This window comes from Hylobates moloch, unplaced genomic scaffold, assembly GCF_009828535.3.
Source record: "Hylobates moloch isolate HMO894 unplaced genomic scaffold, HMol_V3 SCAFFOLD_3, whole genome shotgun sequence".
Taxonomy (NCBI): Eukaryota; Metazoa; Chordata; class Mammalia; order Primates; family Hylobatidae; genus Hylobates; species Hylobates moloch.
In genome coordinates, this window is record NW_026652278.1 from 84,190,368 (window position 1) to 84,209,415 (window position 19,048).

At 37.8% G+C, this 19,048-nt stretch overlaps 1 protein-coding gene across 8 annotated transcripts in view; it reads left to right on the forward strand.

Annotated features, from left to right (window-relative positions):
- Positions 1-19,048, forward strand: part of ZFAND4 (zinc finger AN1-type containing 4) — a 156,886-nt gene that overhangs the window by 16,583 nt on the left and 121,255 nt on the right. For 7 of the 8 annotated variants that reach the window (XR_009212850.1, XM_058436502.1, XM_032142553.2 and 4 more), the window contains 3 exons: positions 9,694-9,769; positions 10,717-10,784; positions 14,177-14,417. Coding sequence is in view for 7 of the 8 variants with exons in the window: in XM_058436502.1 (XP_058292485.1) it covers positions 9,694-9,769; positions 10,717-10,784; positions 14,177-14,417 (385 nt within the window). In the remaining variant the exon portion in view is untranslated. The remainder of the gene's footprint in view (positions 1-9,693; positions 9,770-10,716; positions 10,785-14,176; positions 14,418-19,048) is intronic. The other variant, XM_032142572.2, reaches the window with a different exon arrangement.

Genomic DNA, 19,048 nt, shown 5'->3' on the forward strand with positions numbered 1-19,048 from the left:
AGTGAGTGGCTGGCCGAGTCCAGTGACCACATCAGCACATTCAGTAATGACTCTTGAAGCTTTTGTCTGCCCTAAATGATTTGGTGAGATCTAGAGTCATAATAGTTTATTTTGACTTTGTTCTGCTTTGCAATTTATATCATAGTTTAAAGGATACCTTTTTTGGAGCATGAAGATAAAATCTTGCGTTGTAAATAATCTCTGTACTTTTTATCTCTTTCATGAATTTTAAATAATTTGTATGCAGCAAAAGCACTTTAGAGAGAATCCTGTTTCAATCTTTTTATGTCAGAAGAGTCAACTTGGGTTTAGAGGAGATTAATAACTCATCCAAGGGAAGTATTTAGTTTCCATGAGTCAGAACCAGAGCCAAGTTATAGATTTCTTGTTCTCTGTAGGAGGAGACATTGTGGGGACAAAAGCAGTGGCTTTGTGGCTATTAGACAATTGAATCTAAGTTTAAATGTTTATGAACAAATACAGATATTAGGAAATTAAATAAGGTAATATGTAAAATACCTACTGTCTTAGTCTCCTGGAGCTGTCATAACAAAATACCACAGACCGGTGGCTTAAACAACAGAAATTTACTTCTCACTGTCTGCAAGCTGAATATCAGGGTACCAGCATGGGCAGGTTCTGGTGGGGGCTGTCTTCTAGGCTTGCTCACTGCATTTTCACTGCATCTTCACATGGCAGAGAGACAGCATAGTATCTTTTTTTTTTTTTTTCGAGACGGAGTTTTGCACCTGTTGCACAGGCTGGAGAATGGCGCAATCTCTGCTCACCACAACCTCCGCCTCTCGGGTTCAAGCGATTCTCCTGCCTCAGCCTGTAATCCCGAGTAGCTGGGATTACAAGCATGCACCATCATGCCCGACTAATTTTGCACTTTTAGTAGAGATGGGGTTTCACCATGTTGGCCAGGCTGGTCTCGAACTCCTTACCTCAGGTGATCCACCTGCCTCGGCCTCCCAAAGTGCTGGGATTACAGGCGTGAGCCACCTAACCCAGCCGAAAAATACATTTTAAGCCCTTTCTGGGTGATCTTTATATTTATATCCTGGAAGACATTTGGGGTCACACGGTGTGAGTCAGATTCTCCAAGTTAGAGGGATATGGAATACGGAGGGCAGAGATGAGGCTGCTTGCGTTCATCCTGCTGGGAAAATGATTATTCTGCCAGACTGCTTTTCCTTTAGGGGAAGTTTTTGGTGAGTTGAGAACTAGAGCCTGGTGGGGAGAGTGGGGAGGATGGAGGGGCTAGTGGAGAAAGGGCTGAAGGAGTGTGCTGCATTAGGAACAAGGAGGCTGCAGCAAGGGAGGAGCAGGGCCTGCTCAGGGCCTTACAATGGGCCTTGAAAAAGGGACTGGAGTGCCGAAGTCATGCTGCCTGGCTTCAGATTACTGGCTGCCCAAATTACTTAATCTCTCTGTATCTTAGTTGTCTCAGTCTAAAATAGGAAGAATAATAGTATTTATCTCAAAGGGTTGTTCTCAGGATTAAATGAGTTAAAGGGGAAGTGCTTAGCAGAGCGATCCTCCTGCCTCGGCCTTCCAAAGAGCTGGGATTACAGACGTGAGCCACCAGGCCCAGCATTCTTCCTTTATTTATGTAGATCTGAGTTTCTGACCTACATCCTGTTTTTTGTGAATAATGTCTTTTAACATTTCTTGCAATATGGGTCCACTGGCAACAAATTCCACCGTGCTCAGCCCTCTTGCTTTCTTTAAGTAGATCTTAGTTTCTGACCTACATCATTTTTTCTGTGAATAATGTCTTTTAACGTTTCTTGTTTGTCTGAAAAAGTATTTCTCCTTCATTTCTGAAGGATAATATTTCAAGGTATAGAATTCTAAGTTGGTATTTTTTTCTTTCAACACTAAATATTTCACTCCACTCTTTTCTTATTTGCATGATTTCTGATGAAAACTCCCCTGTAGTAATTATCTTTGCTTCCTTTTAGGTAAGGTGTTTTTTTCCCTTTCCTGGCTGATTTAAGGATTTTTGTCATTGTCTTTGCTTTTCTACAGTTTGATATAATATGTTGAAGGTGTAGATTTTTTGGTACTTATCATGTTTGGTATTCTCTGAGCTTCTTGGATCCACTGTGGTTTGGTATGTTTCATTAATTTTGGAAAATCTGGGCCATTATTTAAGTATTTCTTCTGTCTCATTTTTTCTTCTCATATTCTAGTGGCACCTTTTGAAATTGCTACAACTTTTGAAATTGTCCCACAGTTAATGTTGTTTTTGTGCATTCTTTTTTCTCTTAACAGTCCATTTTGCCAAGTTTATTTTCTTTTCTTTGTTTCATTTATTTATTTATTTATTTATGTTGAGATGGGATTTCACTATGTTGGCCAGGCTGGACTTGAACTCCTGGACTCAAATAATCCTTGTGCCTCAGCCTTTCAAGTAGTTGGGACTACAAGTGCATACCACTGTGCCTTGCCTAGGAAGTTTCTGTTGCCATTTTTCTTTTTTTTTTTTGAGACAGAGTCTCGCTCTGTCACCCAGGCTGGAGTGCAGTGGCATGATCTCGGCTCACTGCAAGCTCTGCCTCCCAGGTTCACGCCATTCTCCTGCCTCAGCCTCCCGAGTAGGTGGGACTACACGCCCAGCTAGTTTTTTGTATTTTAGTAGAGACGGGGTTTCACCGTGTTAGTCAGGATGGTCTGGATCTGACCTCGGGATCTGCCCATCTCGGCCTCCCAAAGTGCTGGGATTACAGGCGTGAGCCACCGCGCCTGGCCTCTGTTGCCATTTTTCAAACTTCCCGATTCTTTTCCAGATCCAGTCTGCAGATGACCAATCAAAGGCATTCTTTATTTCTGTTAGTGTTTTCATTTTTAACATCTACTTTTTATTCTTAAAGGTTCCATCTCTGCTTGTATTATCAATCTGTTATTTCATGTTGTATACTTTTCCATTAGATTTCTTAGCATATTAATCTTAGCTGTTTTAATTTCCCTGTCTGATAATTTCAAGATCTCTGCCATATCTGAGTCTATTTCTGATGCTAGTTTTGTCTTTTCATACTGTATTTTTTCGTCTTTTAGCATGCTTTGTAATTTTTAGTTGAAAACCAGACATAATATATCAGGTGATAGGAACTGAGGTAAATAGGACATCAGAGTGAGGTTTTATCTTCAACTTGCTAGAAATTGGGCTGTGTTTAATGTTTGCTGTAGTTATAAGTGCCACAGGCTTCAAATTTCTCTAGTTTTTTCTTGTTTTGTCTCCCCTGTTGCCTTTGAGTTTCCCTAAAGACTCCTCCTTAGAGTTTGTGTCTTACAATTCTTTCCCTTGTAATCCACTATTGTTATACTGGAGCCTTGTTAGTGTGGTGGTAAGGTATTGGGAATGAGGGGGAACATTCTGTAATCTTATGATTAAATCTTTCAGTGGGCCTGTGCCTCTAGGCTGGGACCTTCAAAGTGTATCTTAGCTTCTCCCCTCCTTCAACTTCTAGTAGTTTAGGTGAGGTAGGGAGGCTAGAGGGGCCTGGTTTCTGGCCCTCAGTAATTTCCCAGTCTCATATGAGTCCACACTCAGCCTCTGTGAATTCATCAAAATTACCATTTAAGTGTTCCTTCCAGTTTATGACTTTAGAGGCTTCAGCTTCACATAAATGGATCTTGGCTTTGACTCTCTGGGTTTGCCTATCTCAACAGATTTTCTTATGGTGGTTTACCTTACCACCTAATTTCTCTGATGGCACCAAGAAAAGTTGTTGGTTTTCAGTTTGTTCAGCTTTTTTTCTTGTAAGGAGTGGTGAATTAAAAGTTCTCCACGTATCGGAGCTGAAACCAGGAGTCTCAACTTCTTAAAAACATAACCATTTATTTTAAAATTCCAATAACTGTGTTAGCTATATCCTACAAGTTTTTGGTAAGTTGAATGTCAGTGTTATTAAATTCTAAGTATTTGTTTTGCTAAAAATACTTTTTTGTCTAAAAATTTATAATAGTGATTTAAGGGCTTTGTAATCACAGCAATATATACGATTAGATAGCTTCGATTATTTTTTGTAGTTTATACACATTCTTTATTTGCTAACTAATAATACTGAGCATGTTTTCATTTGTCTCCAAATTCTAACAAACTACTTTTTAGGAAGATATAATTTACATGTCATACAATTTACATATTGTATTAGTTTGCTAGGGTTGTCATAGCAAAGTATCACAAACTGGATGACTTAAATAACAGAAAGTTACACAATTTTGGAGGCTGAAAATACAAGATTTAGTTGGTGACAGTGTCAGGTCCTTCTGAGGGCTATAGAATCTGTCACATGCCTTTCAGCCAGCTCCTGGGGGTTTGCTTTCAATCTTTCTAGTTCATTGGCTTATTCAAGGCATCACCCTGGTCTTCTCACATCATAATCTCCTTGTGTCTGTGTATATCTGCCTCCAAATTTCTCCTTTTTATATGGATACCAGTCATATTGGATTAGGGCCCTCCCTAGTTACCTCACTTTAACTTGAATGCATATGTCAAGATTCTATCTTCAAGTTAAGGTCACATTCTGAGGTATAAGAGGCTTAGACTTCGACATAAGAATTTTGAAGGGACACAGTTCAACCCATAACAAGTATATCGTTCTGTTGGTGTTGGCAGACGTTTATTATCATACAGTCACCATCACAATCAAGATATAGAACAGTTCCATCACCTATCAGAATTCTCTTGTACCTTTTGTGGTCAATCCCTTCCTCTATTCCAAGCCCCTATCGTACCCACTGATCTGTTTCTGTTTCTGTAATTTTGCCTTTTTTAGAATTTTATATAAATGAAATCATATACTTTATAGTCTCTTAAGTCTGTTTTTTTTTAATTATGCATAATACATTTGAGACTTATCATATTGTTACATGTATCAGTAGTTCATTCTGTTTATGGCCGAGTAGTGTTCCATTATAAGGAAGTACCATAGTTATTCATTCCCAAGTTGCGGGACATCTGGGTGGTTTTTAGTTTTTTGGTGATTACAAATAAAGCCATATAAACTTTCATATACACATGTTTATGGAAGCATAGGTTTTTATTTCACTTGGGTAAATACTTAAGAGTGGAATTGCTGAATTGCATAGGAAGTATATAGTTAACTTTATAAAACTGCTAAATTATTTTCCAGAGTGGCTGTTACCATTTTGTGTTTGTATGAGTAATACATAAAAGTTCTAGTCGCTCTGTATCCTTATCAGCACTTAATAATATTGTCTGGGTTCTTTTAGTTTTAGTTTTTGTTTCATTTTTGCTATTATAATATGAACTGGAAATATTTCACTGTGGTTTTAATTTACATTTTCCTAATGACTGATGATGTTATGCATCTTTTAATTTGCTTGTCATCTGTCTTAATAAGTTCATGCTGAGAGGCTGAGCCAGGTGGATCACTCAAGTCCAGAAGTTCAAGACCAGTCTGGGCAACATTGCGAAACCCTGTCTCTACTAAAAATACAAAAATTATCTGGGCGTGGTGGCATGGCCTGTAGTCCCAGCTGCTCAGGAGGCTGAGGTGGGAGGATTGCTTGAGCTCAGGATGTGGAGGTTGCAGTGAGCTAAAATTGCACCATTGCACTCCAGCCTGGACAACGGATGAGACCCTGTCTCAAAAAAAAAAAAAAAAAGTTCAGGTTGCTGTCACAGAATACCATAGATTGGATGGCTTAAACAATAGAATTTTATTTCTCATGGTTCTGGAGCTGGGAAGTCCAAGATTACCCACAGGTCTAGGGTCTGGTGAGGGCACTCTTTCTGGTTTGCAGATAGCTGTTTTCTTTCTACATCCTCTCGTGGTAGAGAGAGAGAGAGAGGGGGAGATCATCTCTCTTCTAAGGACACCAATCCCATTCTTGAGGACCCTACCCTCATGACCTAATTACCTCCAAAGACCCCCAACCTTACCTCTGATACCATTATGTTGGGTATTTAGGCTTCAGCATATGACTTTGGGTGGGGGAATACAAACTTTCAGTCTGTTGCATCATCTGTATATCTTTTTTGGTGAAGCGTCTATTCAAATTTTTGTTGTTTTCTTGTTACTGTGTTTTGATATTCTAGTGCTTTTAAGTTTTCCATTACAGTTTTTTGTTTCTTTTCTTTTCTTTTCTTTTCTTTTTTCTTTCTTTTTTTTTTTTTTGAGAGAGGTTCTCACTTTGTTACCCAGCCTGGAGTGCAGTGGCACCATTACAGCTCACTGAAGCTTTGAGCTCTCAGAGACAGGGTTTCACCATATTGGCCAGGCTGGTCTCAAACTCCTGACCTTGTGATCTGCCCACCTCAGCCTCCCTAAGTGCTGGGATTACAGGCATAAGCCACCTCGCCTGGCCAATTCCCTCTTTTTCAATCTTTTGGAATAGTTTCAGTAGGATTGGTACCGATTCTTCTCTTTTCTCTTCTCTTCTCTTCTCTTCTCTTCTCTTCTCTTCTCTTCTCTTCTCTTCTCTTCTCTTCTCTTCTCTTCTCTTCTCTTCTCTTCTCTTCTCTTCTCTTCTCTTTTCTTTTTTGAAACAGAGCCTTGCTCTGTCAAGGCTGGAGTGCAGTGGTGCGATCTCGGCTCACTGCAACCTCCGCCTCCCGGATTCAAGCAATTCTCCTGCCTCAGCCTCCCAAGTAGCTGGGACTACAAGTGCGTGCCACCAGGCCCGGCTAATTTTTTGTATTTTTAGTAGAGATGGGGTTTCACTGTGTTAGCCAGGATGGTCTTGATCTCCTGACCTTGTGATCCACCCATCTCGGCCTCCCAAAGTGCTGGGATTACAGGCGTGAGCCACTGTACCCGACCAGTACCAATTCTTTGAATGTCTGGTAGAATTCGTCTGTGAATCCATCTGGCCCTGGGCTTTTTTTTTTGTTGGCAATTTAAAAATTACTGATTCATTCTCACTGCTTGTTATTGGTCTGTTCAGGATTTCTATTTCTTCCTGACTTAAGGTAGGAGGATTGTATGTTTCTAGGAATTTATCCATTTCATCTAGATTTTCTAGTTTGTGTGCATAAAGGTATTTATAGTAGTCTTGAATGATCTTTTGTATTTCTGTGGTGTAAGTTGTAATGTCTCCATTTTTATTTCTCAGTGAGTTTATTTGCATTTTCTGTTTTATTTTCTTGCTTAATGTAGCTAATGGCCTGTGGATTTTGTTTATATTTTCAAAGAACCAAACTTTCGTTTATTGATCTTTAGTATTTTTTTGTTTCAATTCAATTTAGTTCTGCTCTGATCTTTGTTATTTCTTTTCTAATGCTAGCTGTGGGTTTGGTTTGTTCTTGTTTCTTTAGTTCCTTGAGGTGTGATGTTACACATCAAACTGTGATGTCAGTTTGTGACCTTTCAGACTTTTTGATGTAGGCATTCAGCACTATAAATTTTCCTCTTAGCACTGCTTTTGCTGTATCCCAGAGGTTTAGATACCTTGTATCACTATTATCATTCCTTTGGAAGAATTTTTAAATCTCCATCTTGATTTCATTGTTAACTCAAAAATCATTCAGGAGCAGATTGTTTAATTTCCATGTATTTGTACAGTTTGAGGGTTCCCTTTTGGAGTTGATTTCTAATTTTATTCCACTGTGGTCTGGGGGGATACTTGATAGAATTTTGATTTTTAAAAAATTTTTGAGACTTTTTGTGGCCTCTCATATGATCTGTCTTGGAGAATGTTTCATGTGCTAATGAGAAGAATGTATATTTTTCAGTTCTTTGGTCGAATGTTCTGTAAATATTTGTTAGGTCCATTTGTTCTAGAGTGCAGTTTAAGCCCATTGTTTCTTTGTTGACTTTCTGGCTTGATGACCTGTCTAGTGCTGTCAGTGGAGTGTTAAAGTCCCCCACTATTATTGTGTTGCTGTCTATCTCTTTTCCTAGTAGTAATTGTTTTATGAATCTGGGAGCTCAAGAGTTAGGTGCATATATATTTAGGATTGTAATATCTTCTTGTTGGATTGATCCTTTTATCATTATATAATGACCTTCTTTGTCTTTTTTTTTGTAATATTGTTGCTTTAAAGTCTGTTTTATCTGATATAAGAATAGCTACTCCTGCTTGCTTTTGATTTCCATTTTAGGCCTTAAATATTAAACTCTTCAGGCCTGATTCATGATATCTTTTTTTTTTTTTTTTTTTTTTGAGATGGAGTCTCACTCTGTCGCCAGGCTGGAGTGCAGTGGCACAATCTCGGCTCACTGCAACCTCTGCCTCCCAGGTTCAGGTGATTCTCCTGCCTCAGCCTATCGAGTAGCTGCGACTACAGGCGCCTGCCACTATGCCTGGCTAATTTTTGTATTTTTAGTAGAGACGGGGTTTCACCATGTTGGCCAGGATGGTCTCGATCTCTTGACCTCGTGATCCATCTGCCTCGGCCTCCTAAAGTGCTGGAATTACAGGCATGAGCCACTGCGCCCAATATCTTTATTTTTTTTTTTTCAACTTCTATTTTAGGTTCAGTGGATACATGGGCAGGTTTGTTATGTGGGTAAATTGTATGTTGCTGAAGTTTGGTGTGTGAATTATCCTGTCACCCAGGATGTGAGCATAGTACTTGATAGGTAGTTTTTCAACCCACATCCCCTTCCCTCCCCATGTAGTCCCTAGTGTCTATTGTTCCCATCTTTGTGTCCATATATACTCAGTGTTTAGCTCCTGCTTATAAGTGAGAACACATGGTATTGGGTTTTCTGTCCCTGCATTTGTTCTCTTAGGATGATGGCCTCCAGCTGCATTCATGTTGCTGCAAAGGACATGATTTTATTCTTTTTATGGCCACATGGTGTTCTGTGGTGTATATGCACCACATTTTATTTGTCCAGTCCACTGTTGCAGGGGCATCTTGATTGATTTCATCTCTTTGGTATTGTGAATAGTACTGTGATGAACATACCAGTGATGTGTCTTTTTGATAGAGCGATTTATTTTTCTTTGGGTATATACCCAGTAGTGGGATTGCTGGGTTCAATGGTAGTTCTGTTTTAAACTCTTTGAGAAATCTCCACATTGCTTTCCACAATGGCTGAACTAATTTGCATTCCCACCAGCAGTGTATGGGTTCCCTGTTCTCCTCAACCTTGACAACATCTGTTATTTTTTGACTTTTTATTAATAGCCATTCTGACAGGTGTGAGCTTGTATCTCATTGTGGTTTTGATTTACATTTCTCTAATGATTAGTGATGTTGAGCTTTTTAAATATATTTGTTGGCCACATATATGTCTTTTTTTGAGAAGTGTCTGTTTATGTCCTTTGCCCATTTTTTAATGGGGTTGTTCTTTGTTTGTTGAATTAAGTTCTTTATAGATTGTAGATATTAGACCTTTGTCAGATGCATAGTTTGTGAATATGTTCTCCCATTCTGTAGATCATCTCTTTACTCTGTTGATAGTTTCTTTTGCTGTGCAGGAGCATGATATCTTGCCTTTTAAAGGGATCCCTATCTTATACCTTGTTTTAGGACCAGAGAGTTATTGCAACATCCTGTTCTTTTCTACAGCGAATGGATTGGACTATATCTCCTTTTAAGCATGCCTTCTATCTATGATTCTGTAAATTTTAGCACCTAGCATTCAATTTAGAAGAATGTTTAATTTATTAGTACTCTTAGTTCCTTAATGAAATAGATTTGTATCATACTCTTTTGGAGATGCTATTGAATTCTTTAACACTTTTTTTTAATAACTTTCCCTTAAGGTATTCCCGTCTGTCGACAACACTTAATTTGGAATAACATGGAACTTGAAAATGATTATTGCTTGAATGATTACAAGTGAGTGTAATTGCATGTTGGCTGTTTTGTAGGCACTTAGTACTATGACTCCATATGCTAATGTTTTTCTTTTGAACTCTTAGATCATGTCTCTTTTTCTTCTGAATAGCTCACATTGCTAGATTTCATTATACATCCTGAACTTTAGATGCATTAGTTTGGTACCCTATACTACTTTAACCTTTATCCTCTGATACGTTTATTTTCCCTTTTCATTTTTCATGTCAAGCTGTTTATCTCCTGCCTTTTGAAATCCTCCTATTATCTTCTTGCCTACTTTGCTCCTTTCTTTGAATATTGAACCATTCCTTCCTGGCTATGTTCCTTTTCTTTCTGTTTTTACAAGAGTTTTGGATAAGAGAGAATTGTTCTTCCCAAAGTCCTTCCTTTCTCATTAAGCCCTCCTCTTGTTACTAAGTAATGCTGTGTGCACCAGTGACTACCAACATACTTTCTGCCACTTTGTCTCTCTTATTTCTCCCCTCTTTCACATAATCATCACTCTTTTATTAAGAAAAGAGCAAAAGGATAAGAGGCAGTATGGAATAGCTGTAAGAGCACTGAGAGTCAGGAGACCTTGTTATTTTTCTATTTTCTGTTTTATTAAATAGATTTGCTATTTTCTACACTTTGGGTCTCCGGCAAGCCACTTTTGTTCTCTGGGCCTCCTTTTCCTTAATGTGAAATGAACAGGCTAAAACACGTAATCACAGAGGTCTTTTCCAGTATGTTTATTCTTGGATTTCTTTATGGCTTATGAGAATTTGTTTCACCTTTTTTATTTGTACCAGTAAATATGTTAACATTTTATATGTATTTACATTGCTCTATCTTTTTATATTTTAGAGAGTGGGCACTCTGCCTGATAAGCCAGCACATAATTATGTGTACATTTAACTGAATGCATTTTGATGATTATGATTTATTTTTGTGTTAACTATCCACAGCATTTCAGAAGGGTGTACCTTGAAGCTAGTTTTGGCTATGCGTGGCGGACCTATAAATACTAGAAGAGGTAGGCATATATATATATTAAAGCAATTTGACAGTAACATTCTTTATGTCAGTTAGTATTTTTATAGCCTCAGATTTTATTTAGGTTTCCTTTCTGCTATTAGGTCTTAGAAAAATCACATTTGATTCTCTAGGCGTTGTTCTTTAAAACCTAAATGCCTAGAGGCTGGAACTCTAAAATACAGTTCAGAAAAATCACATGATTCCTGATCCAGTTCAGAGAGGTTTAAAAATAAACCTTTTGCCAGTATAGAAACAGAAATGGAATGACATACTATAAATACTATGTTACCATTGTGTTTAGTTTCATACGAGTCTTGTTTATCTTTAAATCTACCAGATCTTCAAATCCCAAGATTATGATTGTTTTGCAAAATTCCAACATTGCCTGTTTACCTGGTTTGTGATGCGTCTGGGTTTCATGGATATTATCATGGCCCTGGTTGCATCCTTTCTCAGAATATAAATAGTTCTGAAATCCAGTCATTCATTCAACAAATACATATTGAGCTTCTACTGAATAGTCAGTGCAGTGTTCCAAGTATGGTAGACATGGGAGAGAAAGTCTCTGCTTCATGACAGTGCCTACAATAAATGTGTAAAGAGTCGATGTAATTCTTAATGGTTGTAAGTGCTATGCAGAAAAAAGGGTAGGAAGGGCCCTCGAAAAAGATGACATTAGTGGAGACTTGATTGGTGAGAGGGTTTTATTAAGCACAAGAAGGGCCGGCGGTATTCACATTGGTCCCTGAGTCAGGTATGTCACATAAATTCCCATGAAGTGGAGGAGACTAGTCAGAGCGTCCTCTTCTATGGACCTCATTTTGAGAAAGGCCTTCAGATTTATTTGATCCTTCACTAACCAGAAAACCGAAGGATAAATATTGATTCTACTCCTGGCTTGCTTCCACATGTCAAATTGTATCCCTATGTTTCATAATTTTGGTTAGAAAATAGGATTATTGCCATCTTTTTCTTAGCTACCTCAAGAGGATTTAATGAGATATGCTACTTCGGCTGTGGAACTGCTCTTTATAGGTTAGAGAAAAACAAAGTTAATAATGTTAGGGCCTTTTAGCACTCCTGATATCAGAGACTTTTAATTAATTGGATTTAGGTAATTGTCCTATGTGACATTTATAGTAATAACTATAAATGTTTATAGTAATAACTGTGATGTTTATAGTAATAACTCTTGAGAGTAGCACAAGAACCCTATGTTTACTGAGCCATTATGTTAAGATAGAATTATATAGTGTTTAATGCCATGTGAATTCTATTGTATGACATTTTTGAAGGTTGGTTATTTGTGCGTAGTACTGCTTTAAACCAGAGTGTTTAATCAAAACACTACTTGTCTTATTAGAACTAAAATTATTTTATATGTTTATGAGGAGTGTGATACAGATTCTGAGGTAAATATATATATATATATATATATATATATATATTTTTTTTTTTTTTTTTGAGATGGAGTCTTGCTTTGTTGCCCACGCTGGAGTGCAGTGGCATGATCTCTGCTCACTTCAACCTCTGCCACCTGGGTTCAAGTGATTCTCCTGCCTCAGCCTCCCGAGTAGCTGGGATTACAGGCACTGGTATTGAGGTCAGGAGTTTGAGACCAGCTTGGCCAACATGGTGAAACCCCATCTCTACTAAAAATACAGAAATTAGCTGGGCATGGTGATGGGCTACTCAGGAGGCTGAGACGCAAAAATTGCTTGAACCTGGGAGACAGAGGTTACAGTGAGTGGAGATGGCGCCACTGCACTCCAGTCTGGGTGACAGAGTGAGACTCTGTTTCAAAAAAAGAATACAAATAAAAAAATTGTTTTTGAAATAACCATTATCAAAGCAGCATAGAAAGATTAAAATCAGTTTCTTTTCTAAAACTAAATTGTGCCCAATGCATATCAAACTCATATATATTGTTTTATAGCTGATAAAATCTGAAAGATTTTTCTGTTATGAGAAGATACACACATACACCTGCCTGAGTAAGGCACCCTGTGGTGGTTAGGAAAGGCTTTCATGTGACTGTGGTAATGGCTATAGCAATATCTAAAAAATGGGCATAATTTTTATTTCTTTTTTGTTGTGTTTTGTTTTTTTTCCCCCCCAAAGTTCTGCCCTCTGATCCAAATTTTTATCTCTTGATGTAATATGGAAAGTGGAGCATTAACTTAGAAAAGGCAAGAACTTGTTTGAAAAGTGTCTTAATATTTATACGTTTTGGGCCTGTGAAAGTAAATCAAAACATCCAAAAAGCTATTTTCATAAAGCAAGCTAAATCATATTATAAGATTTTTATGTTAGTAATAAGTGTTATTGAATTCAGGCTATGGAAACATCTTTGATGTTTTTACCTTACTGCTTTCCAAGTTTAATATTTTCCTATTGCTGCAACTTATTTTTAAAGGGTTGTAGAGCACCACGATTCTGTTAATAAATAAGTGAAAGTTATGCAGCTTGGGAAATCTTTGCCTCTTTTAGGAGAAAACAGATGTTTCTGCAGTATGATGAGAATGTCTTTGGGAGAGAACTTTTATTTTTTCCTGGAACTGTTGCAGTTTTAGTACATTAAGTGACCCCCTCACATTCTAAGTTATTGTGTACTTTTAATTACCTAACTTCACATCAAGGAACAGCTCTAAGAATCAGCCTTTATATAAAACCAGAAAGAAAAAGATAGGTCTGCTTACTTCTAATTTCTTAGATATGTCTCCTAATTGTGTGTTTGTGTGTGTGTGTGTACTTTTTTTTTTTTTTTTGAGGGACTGCAGGTGCGCACCACCATGCCCAGCTAATTTTTGTATTTTTTTTAGTAGAGACGGGATTTCACCATGTTGGCCAGGATGGTCTTAATCTCTTGACCTCATGATCTGCCCGCCTCGGCCTCCCAAAATGCTGGGATTACAGACATGAGCCACCGCACCCGGCCGTGTCTGTGTAATTTTAATCTAAAGTAAGTGGAATTTATGTTGGTTTTAATTATTGTTGGAACCAATATTTGAAAATATAGGGAGCAGAAAGTATATAGTAAAAAAATTATTGATAGTAATATCATAGAGTCAGCAAATATACAGACTCTAGTGACATAGGGAAAAAATACAGCCTATAATGGCATAGGACAAAAAACTCTCATGTTTTGGTTTAGCCCTGTCTTTGAATATAGCAACATAATCATGCATTTTGTTTGTTTGTTTCTTATTAATACAACACAGGGAATGCTATATTAACTGTAGAAAGATCAGATACTTATTTGAAGAATATCATGTTTATATTATATGCACAGGACTGTTGTTCAAATTCAGTATGTTATATCCTGTCACTGTACCAAGATGCATAAAACTTGATCCAAATTGAAGACTTATTTCAATTTTCCATTTGTAGTTCCTACAGAAGATCCACTTAGGAATATGGCAGAGTACTTGGATTCCAGTCGACTTGAGGTCTGGGAGAAGACCTCCTGCAACAAACAAGTTACATTTTTGGTGTACCGGGAAGGAGATCAGTTGAATTTCTTTCCTGCAGTAGATAGGGGAGATGGCACTTCAACACCGTTATCTGACTCTTCAAAGAAAATAGATTTTCATTTGCATGTCCTACAGAGAAAAGGGGAACATCGTACGAGGTACTCCATAAACTTTTGTTTACCTTGTGTTGTCAAAATAATCTATATATATTAACAAATGTCATGCATCTCATTCCTACCCCAGCCCCCAATATATAAGTCTGAAATTGTCCTTCATATGATTGATATGATAAAACTGAGGTTTTTTTTACGGAGTGGGATGTTTTCATAAAAAGATTTGTTTCTGTTACTCCGTGAAACTCTAAGATGCCTAATAGATTATAGAATCCTGTCATAATAGTGTGTTATTATACAACCTTAGCATAATAGAAAGGGTTAAACCTAAAGTTGATACCTTTTTTTCTAAATTTAACTCTGCTGCTTAAAGGCAGATAAATCTCTTTACTTCTCTGGTCTTGTTTTCCTACTCTATAAAAGGGAGATAAATTGTAATATTCTAAAATCAGGAGGAAAAACCCTACAGATATTTAGCTAAGCAATAGAAAAATTAGAGAATTGGACAAGGCAACCTCTCAGTTAGTTGCTGTGCATTCTGGGTTTCTGTGATTTTTTATCTCCTTTCACTTCAAGTTATTAAGCATTCACTCACTGAACTTTTATGGCTATTCATTGAGCAAGGCACTGATGTTGTAAAGATGATTATGCCTACTTTCATGGAGCATGCAGTCTGCTATCAAGAGCGTCGGTGATATAATGTTGGTGATGTTGTAAAAAGATATCAAGATCTCTGGGAGAATAGATGACAGGGCCTTTATTATGCATGAAAGGCAGAGAGTTAGACACAACTCTGAGAAGAAGTGACCCTAAAAGGGGAGTGGAGTTTGCCAAGCAGACAAAGCAAGGGAAGGTGTTACACGTCCTGCAAAATAAAAAGGTAGTGGTAAAATTATTTCAAAAAAAAAAAAACCAGCTTGTAGTTTGGAGAACAGTTTCTGTGGGTCAGGAGTCCAGGCACACCATCGCTGTGCTCCAAGTCCCACAATCTGGAGTCAATGTGTCAGCAAGTCTCTTATCAAGAGGCTTGACTGGGGAGGAGAATCTACTTACAAAGTCACTCTTATTGCTGGCATAATTCATTTCCTTTCAGTTATATGATGGAGGGCCCAGTTTTTTGCTGGCTGTTGACTAGAGGCTGCCCTCAGCTCCCTTTTGATGAACCCAAAACTGACTGATTTGGAGCCTAAATTACATCTGCAACGTCCTTTGCCATATTCAGTTGGCTAGAAGCAAGATGTCCATCATGCCCATACTCAAGGGTAGGAAACCAAATGTGATGTGAACACCAAGGGTCAAGAGTCAGAGAGATTCCCCTAGGATTCTGCCCCTCACAGAGTGTTACATGAAAGATTAGACTCAATTTTTTGTGGCCTCAGAGAGCAGACTGTGACACATGGGTGTTACCTGTTGACTTTAACATGTCAGCATCTGGTTAGCACTTCAAACTTGGCATAAACCATGGGCAAGAAATGGAGGAGGTAGCAGTGAAGGTTATAGCCTTAGGCCATTAATAGAATGTCTTCATACCAGTTTTGCCATGTGCTGGCTCACTGTTTAGTTTTCTTCCCTAGTACACACTCTTTTGGCTCCCTTTTCCTAAAGGAAACCAAAGCTCCTCAGCTTAGCATATGAGTCCTTTGACAACCTGTCACCATCAGTTTTCCAGGTCTTTTCATTATGCTATGTTTTTATACATCTTTTTTTTTTTTTTTTTTTTTTTAATTTTTTTGAGACGGAGTCTCGCTCTGTCGCCCAGGTTGGAGTGCAGTGGCGCAATCTCGGCTCACTGCAAGCTCCGCCTCCCGGGTTCACGCCATTCTCCTGCCTCAGCCTCTCCGAGTAGCTGGGACTACAGGCGCCCGCCACCACGCCCGGCTAATTTTTTGTATTTTTAATAGAGACGGGGTTTCACCGTGGTCTCGATCTCCTGACCTCATGATCCGCCCGCCTCGGCCTCCCAAAGTGCTGGGATTACAAGCGTGAGCCACCGCGCCCGGCCGTTTTTATACATCTTTTCTCCTTTGCTTGAAACGTCATTTTCTCCTTTTACTCCAGCTTCTCCTCAGCCAACTTCTATTTGTGTTTATGACTCAGCCCAAATGTCATCATGGAATTTAATTAGAACTGTCTTATTGTTCATCACAAGATAATTTATTTATTTTTTCTTCCTTTGTATTCATCTACAATAATTGGACAAGGAAAGGGATGGATGAATGAGAAAGAGGAGTAGAAAACGATCTGGTAATATCATGAAGGACATTTATCTTTCCTGTTCTAGAAGAGGCTTTCCTAGTCTACAGCAAGAGTAGCAAACTTCTTCTGTAAAGGTGTGCAGATAATAACTATTTTAGGATTTTTAGGCCAAGAGACAGCATCAAGGATATTAAATAGGTACTTATGTAACAAGAGAGAAAACAAATTTCCGCAAAACTTTTACTAACAAAGTTCAAAATATAAGACTAACAATTGGGTACTTTTCTTCTGTTTGTACCACAGAATTCCAGAGAAGAATGGAATTCTTTTTCATGAGAATAATGTTTTACCTAATTGAGGTTGAAAGTTAGTGTTGCCCATCAAATTTAAATTTGCAAGGTCAGTTGCAAAAGTTCACTTGTTAATGCTGATCTGTAATGAGATTTTATGTATTTTATCTTAGAAATTTTTTTTTCACACAGGTAGGTACTGTCAGATACTATCAGTCCATGAGCACATGCTTTTATTGAACATAATTGATCATTTGTAAGGCATTTATAAAATTCTATCAGATCTTCTCTTGCTGTTTGCCTTGGAAGCTCCTCAGTTGCACATTTAAATGAATTTTGAAATAAGACATTTTTTGGAAATTGCAGTGAGGTATAAAAACACTGCTAGACCTATAGTTTGAGCTCAGAAATAGATCTGCTGCAAATTTCTGTGGGAAATTTCACCTTTTGAAAGCATGGGAATGATTGCAGCTTGCTATTACATGCAATTCAAACACTAGTTGTTGTTAACATGACATTATTGCAGTGTATGTTTCACATATAAACATTGTTTTATTTTGTAATTTTAGGTTAAATTCATTACGAAACATTATGAAGTCCACAGTAAAAATTAATTTCCAAAGGCAATTTAAAAATTTAAAAAGTGTTTGTAATCGTAGTTAAGGCCAGTTCTTCTCATTCAGAGTTCCTGAGCTAAAAAAAACATAATAAAACTTCATTACCACTAAGCCGCCAAACTGATGATGGATAAGTCTATGAAACAATTGAAGTTTACCATTAACACTGCTGGTTTAGTAACACAGGATAGATTCAGATATTTATCATGAAATACCTGCTGATGAATAATACAATGAATAACTATAGACTTTAAAGACCTTACATGTTTAAAGGGCATGGTGGCTCACACCTGTAATCCCAGCACTTTTGGAAGGTGGGCGAATCTCTTGAGTCCAGGGGTTTGAGACAAGTCCGGGCAACACAGTGAAACTCCATCTGGAAAAAAATTAGCTGGGCCTGGTGGCGCACACCTGTAGTCCCAGCTACTTCGGAGGCTGTGGTGGGAGGATTGCTTGAGCGCAGGAGGTGGAGGTTGCAGTGAGCCGAGATCACATCACTGCACTCCAGCCTGGGTGACAGAGTGAGACCCCCTCTCAAAAAGACAAAAAAAAAAAAAAGACCTTACATGTTCACTAACTCTATAAATTTGTCCAACTACGTTCCACACATCACCCCATCAGTTATAGCAGAGTTCACTTAAAGTTGTTCTAAATTAGTATTTAGCAATTTATTTGAAAATATTCTCACCTGTAGTAGCTTCATGCAGACTATTCATAGGAGCCAACTCTTCAGTTACTTCAAACTTGGTATTGACGCCCTCAATAAACAGTAACACAGAGCAGTATGGGTAATATATGTCAGCTTACCAAAAAACAAGGTAAATGACTTAGTCGTTTACCTTATTTTTTAATCAACTGTTGATGTTGCTTCCAATGCTGTCAACTTTTTGAGAAATTGTCCCTGCTGGAAAAGTAATTTTTAAACAAGTTTATTTTCTCAGGACATACTTCCTCAACTGCTGTGATCAATAGTGAATTAATTCACTATTGATAAGTAGCTTTCCTTGCTTGGCTAGCAGATATAAACATTCAGAAACTTCTTTGGTTATAGCTTCATTTTCATTTTTTATTTGTGTAAAGAAATTCTGCTGTGATGAGATATTCTGTTGTAAATTTTCTAGTTTTTCTGACTGTTGCTTTCCTGAAAGTTGGGAATATTGTGATGAATGCCTAGCCTGGTAATGTCTATTTATGCTGTTTTCCTTTAGCATAGCTATAGTGTCACTGCATTATAAGCATCATGCTTTGCTATCTAATTGCTAACAAATAATCCACTCTACGATACCTTAATATGGCAACATTTGAAGTCTACTTTTCTTGTTTGACAAGGTTGGGTATACACTAGTAATAAAAAAAAGTCACAGAATAGCAATATACATGGCAGTCAAAATACTGTTGAATTATGACTATGTTACTGTGATTTGTAGTTTCCCATATCACAGTGTAGAGCAACGAGAGAGCCACATAAACTCTGTGACAGCTACTCAACTCTGCCATTGTAGGCAAAAGCAGCCATTTGTAATACATGATTGGGTGAATGTGGCTGTGTTCCAATAAAACTTTATTTGTGGAC